Source organism: Microtus ochrogaster, chromosome 22, assembly GCF_000317375.1.
Source record: "Microtus ochrogaster isolate Prairie Vole_2 chromosome 22, MicOch1.0, whole genome shotgun sequence".
NCBI lineage: Eukaryota > Metazoa > Chordata > Mammalia > Rodentia > Cricetidae > Microtus > Microtus ochrogaster.
The window spans coordinates 25,088,582-25,105,349 of record NC_022023.1 but is presented as its reverse complement, the minus strand read 5'-3'; the positions used below and the strand labels follow the sequence as shown (position 1 = coordinate 25,105,349).

Below are 16,768 nucleotides of genomic sequence, written 5' to 3'. Positions count from 1 at the left end.
AGATGGTTGTGAGCCACCATGTGGTTGCTGGGAATTGAACTCGGAACCTTTGGAAGAGCAGGCAATGCTCTTAACCACTGAGCCATCTCTCCAGCCCCAAGTACTGAAGTTTTTGTAGCAAGTGCTTTACTCTCGGTGCTGTCGTCCCAACCTCAAGACCATTGTTTTCTCTCTGATGCTTGATGGAGTGGAAACATGAATGGGGAGGGCACCGGGGAAGAAGCGAGCCCATGATCCAGGTAAAACCGGATAGAACGTGCATTGCGAGAGCCTGCTTTTTAGTTTTCAAGGTGAGATATGTCGCCTCATGTCTCTTTGCCCTGTGTCCTGTTGACCCTAAGCATTGAAGAAAGAGCTTGAGAAGCACATGGAACATGTGTTGGTGTTGACTTCCTGGGGCTGCATAGTCTCCACAGCTTCCTACCCCCACCTCCAGCTCTGCTGGCTGTTCCTATGTGAGCATCTCTATCTTGATCTCTGAGTTGTGGCTGACTGGGGAAGCCTATCACTGCTGGTCCTGTCTGAGATGAGCAGATGACAGCCAGCATGGAGGTGGTGTTGGCCTTGATATGTTTGTGGTACATGCTTGTGGCACGTGGGACAGGACTTAGTACCTATTGTTGGTACGTGAGACATTTGTTGAGGACTTCTCCACTGCTGAGTGATTTCCTGGTCCTGCACCTAGAGTTTTGTTCCAGGCAGTTTCCTCACAGAGGCGGATGCACATGGTTCCTAAGCAGGGCTGCTGTCCAGCGGGTGCTGCTTTCTGCTTCATACTGCAGGAGCCATACCCACAGGCTTAGAGGTCTCCAAGGTCTTCTGCTTCCTGGGCACACTGAACACAGTGCCTTCCTTCGGCGCTTTCTCCAGCTAGCCATGGATCGGTTCCTTGGCAGAATGATCTTCCATTTTCTGTGCTCTTCGGATTCCAGGGTTGGCGTTCTTCCAGGCTGTGCCTTCATTACCCGAAAGAGGAGGAGGTTGGAGCGTTTCCCCTCTGAGAGAACCGAACTTGGGTCTGTGCAGCTGCGCTCATCTTAGTTGTGTGGTCCCTGCTATCTACTACCAAGAAACGTGTCTGCTCCTCTCTCAGCACTGAAACTCGATCCTTTGCCATCTCAGGCTTTTGGATTGTTTTTCCATAATTGTTCTCGACTGCATGGTGTACCTCTCCTCTGACTTTTAAGCGCATTGATACCTTGTCCATGCTAGGGTGTGATGGACAGTTGGGAGAAGCTCGAGTTGGAACCTCAGTCCCATCATTACCGTTTATTCGTGGGATCTGTTCTATGCTGCACTCTAGTCTCCCACAGGAACTCACCAAATTGAGATGCCTGCCCCTCACCCCCCAGTCAAAACCAACTTATATGATACTTTTAGGCCCTCGCTTGTTTTGCTTTGTGGCTTTGGGGACATTGGCTGCTTTTTTGGACTAGGAATAGGGTGTGGCTGGTCTAGTTTTCTTCCTTGTCTCCTTGGCACCTCAGTCTGTAGTGTTCCTGACTAGGCTCCTCTACCTGCTTGGTTGAAGGAGCAGGTACTAACCTCACACCTCATTGAAGAGTGTTGTTGGCGTTGAAGGTTGTTTGAGATCATCAGAAATCTCCACGTCCTTGAGAATTATATGTCTCAATCAGAACCTGTAAAGACAGTAAGCAGAACTAAACAAAACAACACGGGCTGGAGAGATGGCTGTGCACACAGCACTGCTGCTTCGTGCAGAGGGCCTGGGTTTGCTTCCTGGAACCCCCGTTGGGCAGCTCACAGCCGCCTGCCACTACAGGTCCGGGAGATGTACACACACACACACTAAATAATAATGAAGAATATCCTAAATTGCACATTTTTTTTTTTAAACTTCAGATTGCAATATGAACTCTAGGCCTCTTACTTCCATAGCAAGGGTTTTACCTAATGAACCATCTAACCTCTAGTGGTAACATTAAAAAAAATTCTTTGAAAAATTTATTTTTATTCTCTGTGTGTATGGATGTGTGTGGGGGTGTATAGGCATGAGGGCCAGGGGGAGATCTGAAGATGACTATGTAGAGTTATTTCTCTCTTTGCAATTTTACAAGCGTTCTAGCAATTGAAACAGTCACCAGGTTCGTGTGGCAGGCACCTTTTACCCACCGAGCCATCTTGCAGGCACCCCTGGTGGTAGCTCTTACTGTTAGGGCTCTTCATGTAAGCTGAATGCTTGCTAGCATCAAGTGAAGGATGTGCAGTGAAACCAAGGAGGCCCGCTTCCCCCACCTTGCAGAGAGAAGTTTGAATGGTATCTAAGTGCTGCATGGAAGCAGCTGCCTACTTGGGAGTTGAGATAAAGAAAGGAATGTGATTTGGTGGAGATGGGGAGTGAGGCGCAGATGCTTGCTTGATGAAGCTGGGATCCTGTGAATGGAATTTGTGAGATATGCCTCTGTCCTTTGAGAATGCCTGTAGAGTTTCTGTGGTTATGTTACGCTGGAGTTGTGCTTTCTGTCTTCATTTCTTCCTATAGGGGTTATGACTTCTGTATTTACACTCTTTTGTTTGTGGAAACACGTGATTTTTAGGGGTATTAGGTCTGGAACAACAGTAATTTCCCCAAAGAAGCAGGACTTTATCCTTTCACTTAAGGGCTGTGAAATAGAAAATGAAGCCTTGCTGTGCCTTTTCCAGTTTCCCTTAGTGTCAGTCTTTGAGGGACGATGGAGGAGATGCTAACAGAGGTGTCTACTAGTCACTGTAGGGAAGTGCCTACACCGATCATATGGCTCTCAGGGTACACAGTGTGAGAGTCCTTCCTCAGCGCTCTGTACCTGGCTGTAGCACCCTTTTCAGTCTTGAGTGAGATCTCCAAACAAGAATGCTGGCCCGGGGCTAGAGAGATGGCTCGGTGGTTAAGAGCATTGCCTGCTCTTCCAAAGGTCCTGAGTTCAATTCCTGGCAACCACATGGTGGCTCACAACCATCTGTAAAGAGGTCTGGTGCCTTCTTCTGGCCTGCAGACATGCACACAGACAGAATATTGTATACATAATAAATAAATATTTTTTTTTAAGAAAAAGAACGCTGTCTCATAAAATTGCATACAGTAACCTAGATTTAAGTACTCATTCTACCCCTGTTCCCCAATACCAGTGTGATCCCAAACAGGGAACATGGTCCTTATTTACCTTGTTTCCTTTGATGCACAAGACAGACAGGAGCTGAAGAGATAGTATAGCTGTTAAGAGCGCTTCCTATTTTTGCAGAGGACCCAGCAAGCACATCAGGCAGCTCACATACCACCTGTGACTTTGGTTCCAGGGAATCTGACTCCCCCTTCTGGCCTTTGTAGCCACCAGGCAGGTATGTGGTACATACATGCAGCCACTCAGACATACATGTAAAATAAAAATAAATCTTAAGACCAAGGCATCTAAGAGCCCAAGAGTTTCAATGGCAATACAAGCAGGCTTATGAAATCGCAAAAAAATGGGCTCCACCACAGAAATTCTTGTTACCATCGTAGAGAGTTTAGTGTGATCTACAGTAAATCCTTCTGTATGTATTGACTGAAACTCTTGGTTTGCTTTTCCCAGCTGGCCATGTGGAACCCAAAGAGCCCTTCCTAAGGTCCTGGTGTGCTTAGTTTCTGTAGCTGTTCCCTGTGATGACTTTCTGGTCTTTGCCTCTGTCTGCCTGTCCCTTAGATGTTTTGCCCATTGGCTTGCCTGTTCAAGTGTGGAGGCGGAAAGAAACCCACAATTTGGGGTCTCTTCTTCCATTTCTTATTCTACTAAGGGCCACTTAGGTGTAGCCCAAGATTGTCTGATGGGGGGGTACAGGCACAGCACCCCATCATCACATAGAGAAATTATATCTAATTAAGTTGCCTAAGTCTTTTTCACACCTCCTACATTTGTGCGTTTCTTTTTCTGCACCCAGTGTCCAAATAACATAATTTCCTCTCCGTTGCAGTTCCAATCTGTTGATCTTTTTAGCTCTTGACGCTCTTATCCAGTGCCTTTTCTATCTCCCCTGGAAACTCGTCCTTGAGTTAGAGGAACAGCGTATCAGTGTCCTCGATGAAGGGGCCGATAGAAACACTGCAATGGATGTGACCCAGAGGGAGCACCTTGGCCCTCCATCCTGTTCGTTAGTCAGCACCTTGCACTGTTACTAAGCTGATTGCTGCCGTTTATATTTCCTCATTCTGTCAGCAGGGTGGTGATGAGATTGTTTTCTGCAGTTCTATAGACAAAGCATGTGGTCTTGGGAAGGGAAAGACATACGTCAGAATCCCTAGTGACTGTGGTGTGCATGCCGACTTGTGGTTCATGACCCCTGACTTCATTCTATGTCAATATTTCTTGTAGTTTTGCCTTTGGTTGGTGCTGGTTTTAGGATGCTTATGGAAATCTTACTGCCGTGTTTGGGCTCGTGTGTAAAAAGCGTTGAGATGATCCTGAGAGCCGAGACCTAGGTGGGCATTGGTTTCCGACGTTTTTCCTGGTAGGATGCTGGGAGCTGAGTTGGTGGGTTTTTTTGGACTAGTGGGTAGGGACTCCTCTGTCTTGCAGAGTCTTAGTGAGACGTACAGCTTGCCTCTGTAGAAATGAGAGGTTCACATTATCCTCGCGATACTTGGAGAATACAAAAGAGTGTTACCCATAGTGGGGAGTCTGCAGGTATTAGAGCAGAGAAAGGGCAGAAATGACAGGAGAGACAGAGGCTATCGCATGGTGAGGTGAGGTGAGGGTGATGATAGAAATGCAGCAAAGGATGGTGGGAGTGGACAGGTTAGAGCCCAAGATCCCCGCCTTTCCAGCACTCCGGAGGCAGAAGCAGACTGATCTCTGAGTTTGAGGCCAGCCTGGTCCACAAGTGCTAGTTGCAGGAAAGGCTCCAAAGCTGCAGAGAAAAACCCTGCCTTGAAAAAACAAACAAAGAAAGATCCCCCTCTTTCCCATGATCCTTTATAAGGCAAGAGCCCTGTTGACATTCAGACATAACCTGCATCAAGGAAAACAACCCAACTTTTTTTTTTTTTTTTTTTTTGGTTTTTGGTTTTTTTGAGACAGGGTTTCTCTGTGGCTTTGGAGCCTGTCCTGGCACTAGCTCTTGTAGACCAGGCTGATCTCGAACTCACAGAGAGTCGCCTGCCTCTGCCTCCCGAGTGCTGGGATTAAAGGCAGGCGTGCGCCACCACCGCCCGGCTCATAACATTTACAGTTAGCAAGTCAATGACGGGTGCGGTTCTGTCCTTCGGTCCTACCACGTAGTGAGGTCCTGTTACAATTTGGTTTGCATAGATTTGGGTAGCATATGTCGTCCTGGCTTTTGTCCAATCCAAGAGGTGCATGCAGTGCACCCAGCTGCCCCAGTGCGTCTGCCTGTAGGTGAGCTATGTGTTGAGCTCATCTCCTTCGCGAGTCAGTGCAGGACTCTTGCTGGGCCGCTGGGCCTGTGTGTGTGCACTGTAGTAGAATTGTGGCCCTACCTGCCTCCCATCATGCTGGACTCTCTCAGATTTGTGGTAGCAGTTATGATTCCTGCCTTCAGCTGTTCTTTTACCTTTGTGTGACTGCATTAAGAGTAAAGTAAAATGGAACGACCGTTTTCCTCTTGCCTCAAAAAAAAAAAAAAAAGACAAATTACATAGAAAATAGGCTGTGAACTGTTTTCATAGTTTACGTTTGTATAATTTATGTTAACCACATCTCCAAATTTCTTTTCATCTTGAAAAACTATACCATATATAACTCCACTTCTTTATCCCTTCTGTCCCTGGTAACCACTTTTCCTATTTTCTGTGCCTTTGATTTGTCTATTCTATATACTTGATAAAGTAGAATGATAGACCCCTGGTTTCTTTTTGTTTGTTTGTTTGATTTTTTGATTTTTTGGAGACAGGGTTTCTCTGTAGCTTTTTTGGTTCCTGTCCTGGAACTAGCCCTTTAGACCAGGCTGGCCTCGAACTCACAGAGATCCGCCTGCCTCTGCCTCCTGAGTGCTTGGATTAAAGGCGTGCGCCATCACCGCCCGGCTTAGACCCCTGTTTTGATTGGCATGTTTTATTTAGCACAGTGTCCTCAAGGTTCATTCATCCTTGCCATACGTTAGAGTCTCATTCCCTTTCAAGGCCAAGTAATGTTCTATTGAACATCTAGATTTTGTTTTTGTTTTTAATCTGTTTATCCATTGGTCATCACTGAGTCTTTTCCATATTTTGATTGATGTGATCAATTCTGCCATAAACATGAATGCATGGTTCCCTATAGTATTGTTTGGTTAGGTTGACTGTTTCACACTTCATGTTTATCTAGTGTTCATATCCCAGAGTCCACAGTGGCTGTCCCTTTTCATTGCTTTGTAGGAAGTTTCTCCCTTGGATTTGAGTATCTTCTGGGTGAACTCTTTGCTGGTCTTGCCTTCCTCTTCCTCTGTGTGCTCTGTCTCTAACACACACACACACACACTCTCTCTCTCTCTCTCTCTCTCTCTCTCTCTCCCTCCCTCCCTCCCTCCCTCCCTCCCACTTCTCTGGTCCCCTATAGTCTTAACATCAGCTACCTGCTTGCAGGGACTTCTCCTCCCGAGTTATGGTTTGGTGAGGATTTTAGTACTATTTGACTATTCCATCTCTGCTGTCTCAGACTCACATTTTATCATGTCTTACAATTTATGTGTCTACCTAGAGCGCTCTTATCTTGATCTGCGTGTGGATCAAGTCCACAGCATGGTCTGTGTCCTAACTCTGGGTCACTGACACAGAGTGGTTGGGCTGTCTGTTCTGTCAGCCCATGAAGTCCAATGTTTTTATCACTGCTGGCTTCCCAACACCTGGGAAGCACTTAGCTTGTAATAAGCTTGCTTATCTGTGTATTGGAAGAATTAATAAATTTAGTTCCAAACTTGCATCTAAACCACAAGGAAATGAGGCCTGGAGTGACTGGCTGGTCTCAGTCCTTCTGGATGTCTAATGAGGACTCAGAATTATTCTCACAGAATCCCCAAATCAGAAGTCTCCATGTTTTAGGAGGTACAAGCAGGCATGTATATAAACACACAAAAGAGTTTACATGCATATTTACACATGTTTATATTTAAACATTTTCCTTTTTTTTTCCACACATGGAGATAGAACCCAGGGCTTCGTTCATGCCAGACAAGGGCTGTCCGCCTGAATTTTATCCTCAGGCCCAAGGTTCATAATTTGACACCACCACCAAGAATCCCATCATAGGGTTGAAGGAAAATGTGAGTGAATGGGGTTTCCACACTGATTATCAGCTTCGTTTTGGTAACTGGTTCATTAACATGAGCTCAGGTCACTTAAGGAAACTGGAACTTTGTAGGACGAAGTAAGACACTCTGGAAATGAGCACGTGGCCTGGAAGCAGAAAGATGCAGCACATCTGACAGGGGAAGCCAGCCTGCAGGAGCGTGGGGGTGAGGGGGTCAGCCCAGTGCACAGGAGGGTGGAGTGGGGGTGGGGTGTCAGCCCAGAGCACGTAGGAGGGTGGGGGGTGGGGTCAAGCTAGCCTGCAGGAGGACAGGTGAGTCTTTGCATAGAATGCTTGCCTGCTTCTGAGCGGAAAGTCACACCTCAGGAGAGGGAAAAGGAAAGTGGAGGGCTTTCTCTGCAGGCCCATACTCACTGCAGGCTTGTCCTGGCTTGACTGCTCCCCAGAGTGCCCCCCTCCCCTTTCTCGCACCAGCTTCTAGCTGTGCAGTTCACTGTTGGGAGTAGGAGGTAAGGATGGAGGTATGTGACCTGCTGAGGCTCAGTCCTGGGAAGGCCTCACAGTGAAGCAAGAGCCTTGAAAGCGGGTGGGACTATTAGCTCCTGGACCCTGTATGCTGCTTAAAAAATATGGACATATATAGCAGGAATCTTACTCTAAATCGGATGCCTTGAATGTTGGACTTTTGGAGATTTTTAGGACCAGAAAGGGGTGTAGAAATGCTGTCAGAGCAAATGAAGTGTTCTTAGGAAGATCTCTGGAAACAGTTGCTCTTCTGCTGAAGCAAACCCAGCTCCGTCCTGCACAGATCTGTTTGGCTGCAGGTGCCTTATGTGGAGGGGACACCCGAGTGTGTTTCCTTGCCTTGGAATTAATTCCCTGTACATTTTCCATTTCTTAATTGGCACGGTAGGCTAAAAGCGCCTCATCCTTCTCTAAATTCCGTGCCACACACAGCCTTGGTTTTCATGCGCCCAGCCTTCAGAACTGCATTATATGCACAAAGATATTTAGATTGTTTCTATGGTGAGATGGCTCTTCTTTAGGGTGGCAAAGAACACTTCACACATCCAGATTACACTGTGTTTTTAAATTTCTGTTCTCAAAGTCACCCATGTAATGGAAATCCCTTACATGCCCGCCGCTGCTCTCACTTATGGAATGTGTCAGGTGGCCAGGCTGGCTGGCTGTATGAAATAGAAATGTACATACACAGTGTAAACACGTCCTCCTTGACACGTGAAGATAAAAGGCTTAACATGAATTGTGTCTGTTTACACTTAACACAGAAAATTCTACTCTGACAAACTCTGGAGTATCACCAGTGTTTGTTACCATAACATTGTACCCCCCCCCCCATCTGATTTTCTGGTTAGTTGCCCTTTACTGCAGGTCAAGGCCCCACTTCTCCCTCCCCTGGGGCTGTGCTTTCAGACCTGAAAGGACAGCAGAATCAGCTGCTGGGGGAGGCTCTGTCTTCACTCTCCCACCCCCCATTTTTTTCTTGGCCTTAGTGTGCGGTTCGTGTGTTTTCTATACAGGTTGCTTTTCTCGGCTTGCTTAGGCAAAGTCAAGAAAAAGAGATGCAGGTGCTGAGGAAATGGCTCAGTGGTAAAAACACTTGCCATGCAAGCCTGGGGGACCTGCCTGTGTTTAAATCCCAAGCACTCCGGTATAAAGCCAGGCATGGGTGCATGCACCTGTATTCTCAGTATTTGGGAGTGAGCAGGGTGTGGAGGGAGGTGGTTCCAGGATTTCCATGGTTATCTAACATGGTCAAAAGGGCAGGCTTCTGGCTCAGGGAGAACCTTTCTGATGGTAGTAAAGTGGACAACAATAGAAGACAAGTCGTCTACCTCCTCTCTGCACGGGCAGGCATGTATGCGTGAGCACACACACACACACACACACACACACACACACACGTGCGCGCACACGCGCGCACACACACACACACAGGGAGAGGGAGAGAGACACAGGTGTGTAGGCTTTTCCCTGGGTCATGCTGCAGATCTTAGTGGGTGCAGAGAAAGGGTAGTGACCAGAGAGTTAAGGGTCGTTTCCTGGGTCTCAAAGCATAGTAACAGAAACATCAAAGTCAGCATCTGCCATTTCTCATATGCACAGATTTCGGGGCCACTTTGTGACCTAGCAAACCTCAGAGCTGTAGTGTGGTTCTGTTGCATGTTGGGGAGTCTGAAAGCCGTCCTATGTGCAAAGTGAAGCAGGCCCTCTGAGTGCGTGCCTCCGTCTGGTCTCTGGCCTCTGCCCTGCTACCTTCTTACTCCCTTTGCCGCACTTGTTGCACCCCACGTTTCCTCAAGCTGCCACCAGCCTCTGCCTGAATGTCCCGCCCTTTATACTTGTTAGGCCTAATTTTGGATCCTAGAAACAGAAGGAGAGCAAACCCTTGCCTATCTTCAGACTATCTTCAGGGATTCCTCTCTCTGAGAAGTCTTCCTGACCCCTCGAGAGCCGCACAGCTCGTGTCTTTCTTAACACAACCCCAGAGTCCAGCCCATTGAGTTATGGGAGGTTTGTTTTTCCTCGTTGGTTTGGCAATTGCTGGAGAGGGGGGTTGTTCATTCTCCTTGTACAAAGTTCATTGACAGTAATTCTCTGCCACGCCTTTTAAGTCACTTTGACTTTTACAGAGTGACGGCATCTAGAGAAGTGGTTTAAGTTGACGGAATTACTGGTACCAGTGGATTCATTTTAAGAGACGTGGCTGTTACAGTGAGCCACTGGCTAAGCCAGACTGGGCTTCTTCCACAGTGCAAAGGCTTTGCTGTGTTAGAGCTCATCCTCAGCTCCAACTGGAGGTGGTTGCCCAATATGTCTTACTCCATCATCCACCTTTAGACCTATAGGAAAAAAAATAATTCAAATTCTGCTCTAGGTGTCTTATTTTCAGCTATAAACTACGACTCTGCCGTATTTCTGAAGGAGAGTGAATAGATCGAAATTGAAAGCATTTTTTTTTTTTTGTTAAATGGATAACTAATGCTATTCTTGAGTGGGAATTATTGGTAGGTTAGTCAGTGGTTTTGCTAGCTTCCTTCCTATTAGAGTTATTTAGGTTGGGGTCACAGAATAGAAGGATGTTTTTGCTAAAATGCTTAGGGGCGCAGCCATCACCGCATCCCCAATGACGGTAACACAAAGCATTCAACCTGACTGTTGGCACTGTAGAAGGAACAGCCCATTTTACAGGCGAGGAAAGGGGCTTAGAGGTGGAATGTGTTCATTTGAGGGTATGAACCCATAAAGGACATTCCAAAGGGCATTCTGGGGTTCAACCCTAACTATGCTCTTTGCCCGTTTCTAGGACCCCTGGGTGTCATGCTACTGCCTGGTGGCGTCCATCTGCTTCGCTTCTGCTGTCCTCTCATGGGACACTGCAGCTGGGGACCACCCTTGACCTCCCAGCATCGTCCTTTCTCCCTATTGCTGGTTGCCTTCATTTCCATAAGCATCTACTATTCTTTGTAGGCCACCGGGGATCTTACATTTTGAAATCGACCCTATATTCCGAAAGCAAGTATTGGGGTCTTTTTGGGTCTGCCAGGTATCTGTTGGCTTTGAAAGGGAGAAAGGATGTTTCATGGTTCCCCTGCTCAGCTGTGAGCAGAGGACGTGTCTGCCTCGCATGCTGGGGAGTGTTTTCTCCCTTCGTGCAAGGACTCTTTGACAGGCAGGCGTGCTGCATCGCTTTCCTGTTTGTGGCTTGTGCCTTTTGAACAGTATGCTGTCATCCACGGACCGTCCTGATTATCCTCCTTTTCTGTTTCTGTCTTACAACACCCAAAGGCTGGCAGTGTTGGTCAGAATCCAAAATGGCTGGTTGCTGGGTCCTGCCTTGTATTTTGTGGCTTGGGCTTGTCTTCTCTTCTGGAATAAGTAGGTAGTTTCTTCCTATTTTTCCTTTGTTCTATAAATGGGGGTGGGAATGTAAATAAGGAAATGGCTCTTCTCAAGGAGCTTCCAGTCCCAGCTTTGTGTGACATGTGACTTGTGTTCCCAGTGGTCTTCCCTGGGTGAAGCGGCCAGCTGGCAGAAGGTAGCAGGTCCTTCATACTGTCTGCATGTTGATTGTCTGTGAAAGAAACTTTAGTTATGTCTCCCTGTGCTTTGCCGAGTCCTGAATTTCTATCCTCTATTGGAAATAATAACAAATGACCTGATACCTAATAGTTTTAAGTACATATTTGATATAGTAACATAAAATTCATTGTTCCTGTAAGTTTAATCAAATTAATACACCTGATTTACAGTGGTATAGAAGGAATAATACTTTTTAGGTTGGGCATAGGAAAAAAAATTTTTTCTCATTTCAGACGAATGACCTGTTGCCATGAGCTTAAAGGGTTTTGAGTCATTGACTGAAGCTGGGTAAAAGCAAAGTGGAGAAATGAGAGCTGGGGAAAGAGATGGGAGGGAATAGTTGGGAGAAGGGTTGAAGCGCTTGATTAGTGTAGCACTCTGGGTGGGTGATGTTTAGGTTGTAACCTGCTTGAGAAGAGAATGGGGTGTGTGAAGGGGAAGCCCTGTCAAGGCAACAGGCTTTGGGGAGGGAAGACTAACTAGCAAGCGTGCATGCTAGCAGGGATATACTAGGAGATAGCATAGAAATAGATGGCCCTGAACTCTTATAGAATCCTCTTTTGCCTGGTGTTTGGTCAAGGATGGACTCGGTGGAGGGATGGGCTGGAGGCTGAGGATGACAAGTGGTCAGATCAGAGTTACAGAGGTGAAATGACAAAGACGGGGTACAATTCATTTATGCTCCATGTATGTGTCCTCTGCTGTCTGCCGTGCATCCAGTGGTATGTCAACCCCTGAAGACATAACTTGTGAACTAAACAGGAAATAATTTCCCATCCTCCTGGAGATACCATTATGATGACAGTGACCAGAGTGAGAGGACACAGGAAGACAGGCTAGAGCTGGGCTCCCGAGAAGGTGGATGTACCCTGAGTGGGAAATGCATGGGGTTGGAGGTGAGGAAGAAGGGGGTTAACCATGGGAAAAGTCACAAGAATCCATCAGGTTTGGAAGGGAAGCCCTTATAGACAGCATATATTCCAGGTGATCCCGGAATACATGTTACCGGCTCATATTCTGGTCACGAATATATCCACCTGCCTATTCCCCATCTTAGAGGGCTTTCTGATAACTTTCATTTTGTTTCCTTCCCTGACACTGATCCACGCTCCCAGCTTCCATATCTTGTTCAGTGATGCTGCTGTGTAACTTGCTCAAGCCGAGGATAAGTCTTCCCAGTTCTTGTCCTCCACCTGGCACACATGCTGTCCGGTGACTTGCTCAGGCCAGAACCAAGGCGTTGTTGCCTTCCTCTGGATCTGTCTCCCCATCGTTAACGTAATGATTATGTGATCTCAGGTGAGCTGTGGTTGGAAGCATCATAGACGAGGACAAGGACCCTCAGAATTGTCCGGTGCGATTGACATGCTGAGTTTGCCTTCTCTCATGTCTTCTGTCTCAGGGGGCCTTGTTTTCTCAGCAGAGTGAATGAACTAGACCAAATGGATTCATAATCTAGGTTCTCAAGTGTTGTCTGGTTTCCCTGCTATCCCCTCGTCGCCGTATCCCTGCATGCACAGTTCCTTGAGTGGCTGTAATGCTCTAATCCACTTTGAGTCTGTCCTGGATTAACCCTTCACAAGGCCTCTCTTGGCCTTCTCTCCCCTGTGGGATTCTTGAGAGGGGCTCGGTTCCTGTGAGGTCGTGTTCATCTCCTCCTGGGATCCTTCTCGTCAGGGTTTTCCCACTTATTTCCTTTGACCCTTTGCTCCCATGACCTCCTTTCACTCTGCCTGTCTCTGGCTTCTGTAATCCACAGGTTGTTCAAAACCCTGTCTTCGATGCTGCCTCTCCTTCGTCCTGTTGGAAATTGGAATAGGCTTTCTCTGTGCCTTCCACCCATCTTGCCCTGTCTTGACTGACGGTTGTCCACCGTGGGTCTTAGCTCCTGGTTTTTGCTATGAGCTTCTTTGTGTCTCTCATGGAGTCAAATTAGTAAATTCTGTGGGCCAGGAAACTTTATGGTGTCTGAAAAGCTTTGGTAATAATGGCTGGGATTATTAAATACTTAGAAGTATAGGAACCAGGACTGTTTCTCTGGGTGCTTTTCAAGTTTTTGAAAATAAAAGGTTCAGGGTCTAGATTTCTATACTCCAGAAAGATGGCCCAGTGGTTAAAACCAGTTTCCACATGAGATGTCTCTCCACACACTGTTAACTCCAGCTCTGAAGGATCTGACACCCTTTTCTGGCCTCTGTGGGTACCTGCTCACACGCACGTGCACACCCACACCAAAGTTAAAAAGAAAGAAAGAAAAAATAAAAAGTTCTAGTATTGAGGTCATTTTACGGAAAAACTGTTGTCACCTACAAATACCAGAGCTAGTTCCTCTACTTTTAGGTTGTGTCCTAAGAAAGTGCTCTTGGATATTTGGAATACTGTTTATAATGCAAAACAAACAAAAAACAAAAAGCAAAACAACAATAGCAAAACAGATGGCCAAGTTTCTTAACAGTAGGAAATCAGTTAAAAGGAATAAAGGACTTGTACTTGTTAATAATTTAAAAGTAGTTTCCCCCTTTTAAATAAAAAGTAATCAGTAAAAACAGTTAGTGTGTCTCTGTGTGTACATTTGAGTGTGCAAGTCAGGACATCTTGCTGGGCTTGGTTCTCTTCTTCCACAATGGGTCCTAGGGATTGAACTCAGGGTTTCTCATCAAGTACCTCCCTCTCCCTGCTGAGCCGTCCTTCAGGCACCTAGTTTTTCTCTTTAAAAAAAAGAAGTTGTACAAAGACTGGCTTGGTTAAGTGTTCATGTTAGCTAAGTGAAATAAATCTACTTACAAATGTTATGTTCTTGTTTGATTTTTTTTTCCATTATTTGCAGAGAAAAGCTTGGCACAGACAGATGAACACTGTTTATCTGTGACTGTTGAGATCATTAGTGATTTTTACAGACTTTGACATCTCTTAACATCTTTAGGAAACATCTTAATTATCACAATGCATTATGTTAAAGTTATAACAAGTTAGAAGTGTGTGCCTCTTCCTTTCATACTGTCTTTTATTCGGTTATTCCTTCTGTCCATATCAAATGGGGTCTGCTCTCCAGGTCACAGTAACTGTTCTTGAGTAGACCCCATTGTTTGGTGTCTGTTGGGCTAAGCACAGTAGTAAGTTCTTGACACTTGGCTGCTGAGCTTTTGTCTAGGCATTGGTAACTTGCACTCTATGGAAGGGTTGGGGACTGAGAAACTTGTCAACTCAGGGCTAGACTGAGTTATATCATGGACTTTTGCATGTAACCCTATGTGACCATGGACTGAAAGCCTTAGTTTGGATGGTTAATGTAGCTGTCTTCTCCATGAGTCAGTGAGCATGTCACATCTGGATCAGCGTAGGTGCATGAGCAACAGTAACTAGGTAGCTATGCAGGTGTGCAGTCTGCAGCCCATGTCTTAATAGTTCGCACTAAGAAAACTGAGTCACCTTTAATGATAATGCAGGTTTCGTGGAAACTCACTGTTTGGGGGACTGGAAAGTCATTTTTAAGAATGATCTCTGTTTAACAATGCCCGGCTTTGCCTTCTTGTCTCCCTTCAGTCTGTGGGCCCGGCATTGACATCCGCAACGACTACCAGCAGCTGAAGCGCCTGGAAAACTGCACAGTGATTGAGGGCTTCCTCCACATCCTGCTCATCTCCAAGGCCGAGGACTACCGAAGCTACCGCTTTCCCAAGCTCACGGTCATTACCGAGTACTTGCTGCTGTTTCGAGTGGCCGGCCTCGAGAGCCTGGGAGACCTCTTCCCCAACCTCACAGTCATCCGTGGCTGGAAACTCTTCTACAACTATGCACTGGTCATCTTTGAGATGACCAATCTCAAGGATATTGGGCTTTATAATCTGAGGAACATTACTCGGGGGGCCATCAGGATTGAGAAGAATGCTGACCTCTGTTACCTCTCCACTATAGACTGGTCTCTCATCTTGGATGCAGTGTCCAATAACTACATTGTGGGGAACAAGCCCCCAAAGGAATGCGGGGACCTGTGTCCTGGGACCTTGGAGGAGAAGCCCATGTGTGAGAAGACCACCATCAACAACGAGTACAACTACCGCTGCTGGACCACAAATCACTGCCAGAAAAGTAAGACTGCGCGGCCATGGGACTCCTGCTTTCTCCTTCTTGTTTGTTTTCTCCTCTTCCTCCTCCTTCCCTTTGTCTCTGTCAGGGCAGGGTGAGGTTCTCTCACGTGTTCACGTTGCCTTGTGGCCATGTTTCCTGAGGATGGGCAAGGGTTGGTCTTGGCTAGCTTTCCTCTGTGGGTGGAAGGTGAGGGTATTAAGACTGGAGCCTGGACGGAGGCCAAGTCTGGCTAGAAAGAATTCTCTGTATTTGGGGGCTAGACGTTTTTTTAAACTTTGGCTTCTGTGATGGGAAAGGTGACTTGGTGTGCTTTGTAAGTCCCTGACTGGGCAGAAAGGAGCTCCTCACAGGTCCGTTCTTGCATTCTTTGTGTAAAAGGATTATATAGTATCATAGTCATCATCGTCGTCATCGTCATCTTTGTAGAGCAAGAGTTCCTTCTCATGAGTTCCCAACTTGGAATATGGCTGATGAGAGGAAACGTGTGGTACTCACTAATATCCTGTGAAAGTGACCCATGACTCTCAGGACACTGGGATTTAGGAGACCCGGTTTAATATGGAACACTTGATAGATAGGAGGCCTGTGTGCTAGTTTCCACGAGTCCCTGGTTCAGTCTCTGCTTGAGACAGCTCTGTAGGAGGGTGTGTCTTTGAAACCCTGGGCTTTCATTTCCATTATTGTATACCTGTTGGGAAAGTGTTGTACGCAGTCACTTAGTGAAGGAAACTTGAATACATTCAGCGGCCTCCCGAGTCACCTGATGATGCTTGAAGCTTGTTTGTTTATCTACAGTGCACATATTTCCTTTGTGGAATACCTGAGCTCTTATCCTAATGTGATAAATGCCATGAGAATCAAGTTGTTGTTTTGTCTTTTGTTAGCTAGAATGTGGCTGTGGTTCAGGGAATTTGCTTTATATTGCATTCAATAATTTAACAATATTTAGACATAGTGGCTATCAAGGTTTCCCTTAGCATGTTAGCTGTTAATGGCTGACCCAGTTAAAGACTCAAAGAGTCTATATATCTTAACTAGTTAGGAAGAGCCCTCCTCAAAAAGAAACCCTCCAGACCCCCAAGTTGATAGGCTTGTCTAATCTGTGAAATGCATATAATCAACTAGTACAAGTTCAGCCTTTACAGGTAGCTGATTTAGCATCCCTTTAGTTGGGGCCCAAGTAGGAAGCCACACATTGTTATTCCTGTAATTTGATATCTCTCTCTCTCTCTCTCTCTCTCTCTCTCTCTCTCTCTCTTTCTGTCTCTTTCTCTCTGTGTGTGTGTGTTGGGGAGGGGGTTGTGGGGTGAGGTGTGTGTATGTGTATATGTGTATTGGGGGGTGTAAGAGCTATGATA

At 46.3% G+C, this 16,768-nt stretch overlaps 1 protein-coding gene across 1 annotated transcript in view; it reads left to right on the top strand.

Moving 5' to 3' along the window:
* Window positions 1–16,768, top strand: part of Igf1r (insulin like growth factor 1 receptor) — a 277,878-nt gene that overhangs the window by 31,936 nt on the left and 229,174 nt on the right. The window contains exon 2 of the mRNA XM_005357770.3: window positions 14,865–15,410. Coding sequence (XP_005357827.1) covers window positions 14,865–15,410 — 546 coding nt within the window. The remainder of the gene's footprint in view (window positions 1–14,864; window positions 15,411–16,768) is intronic.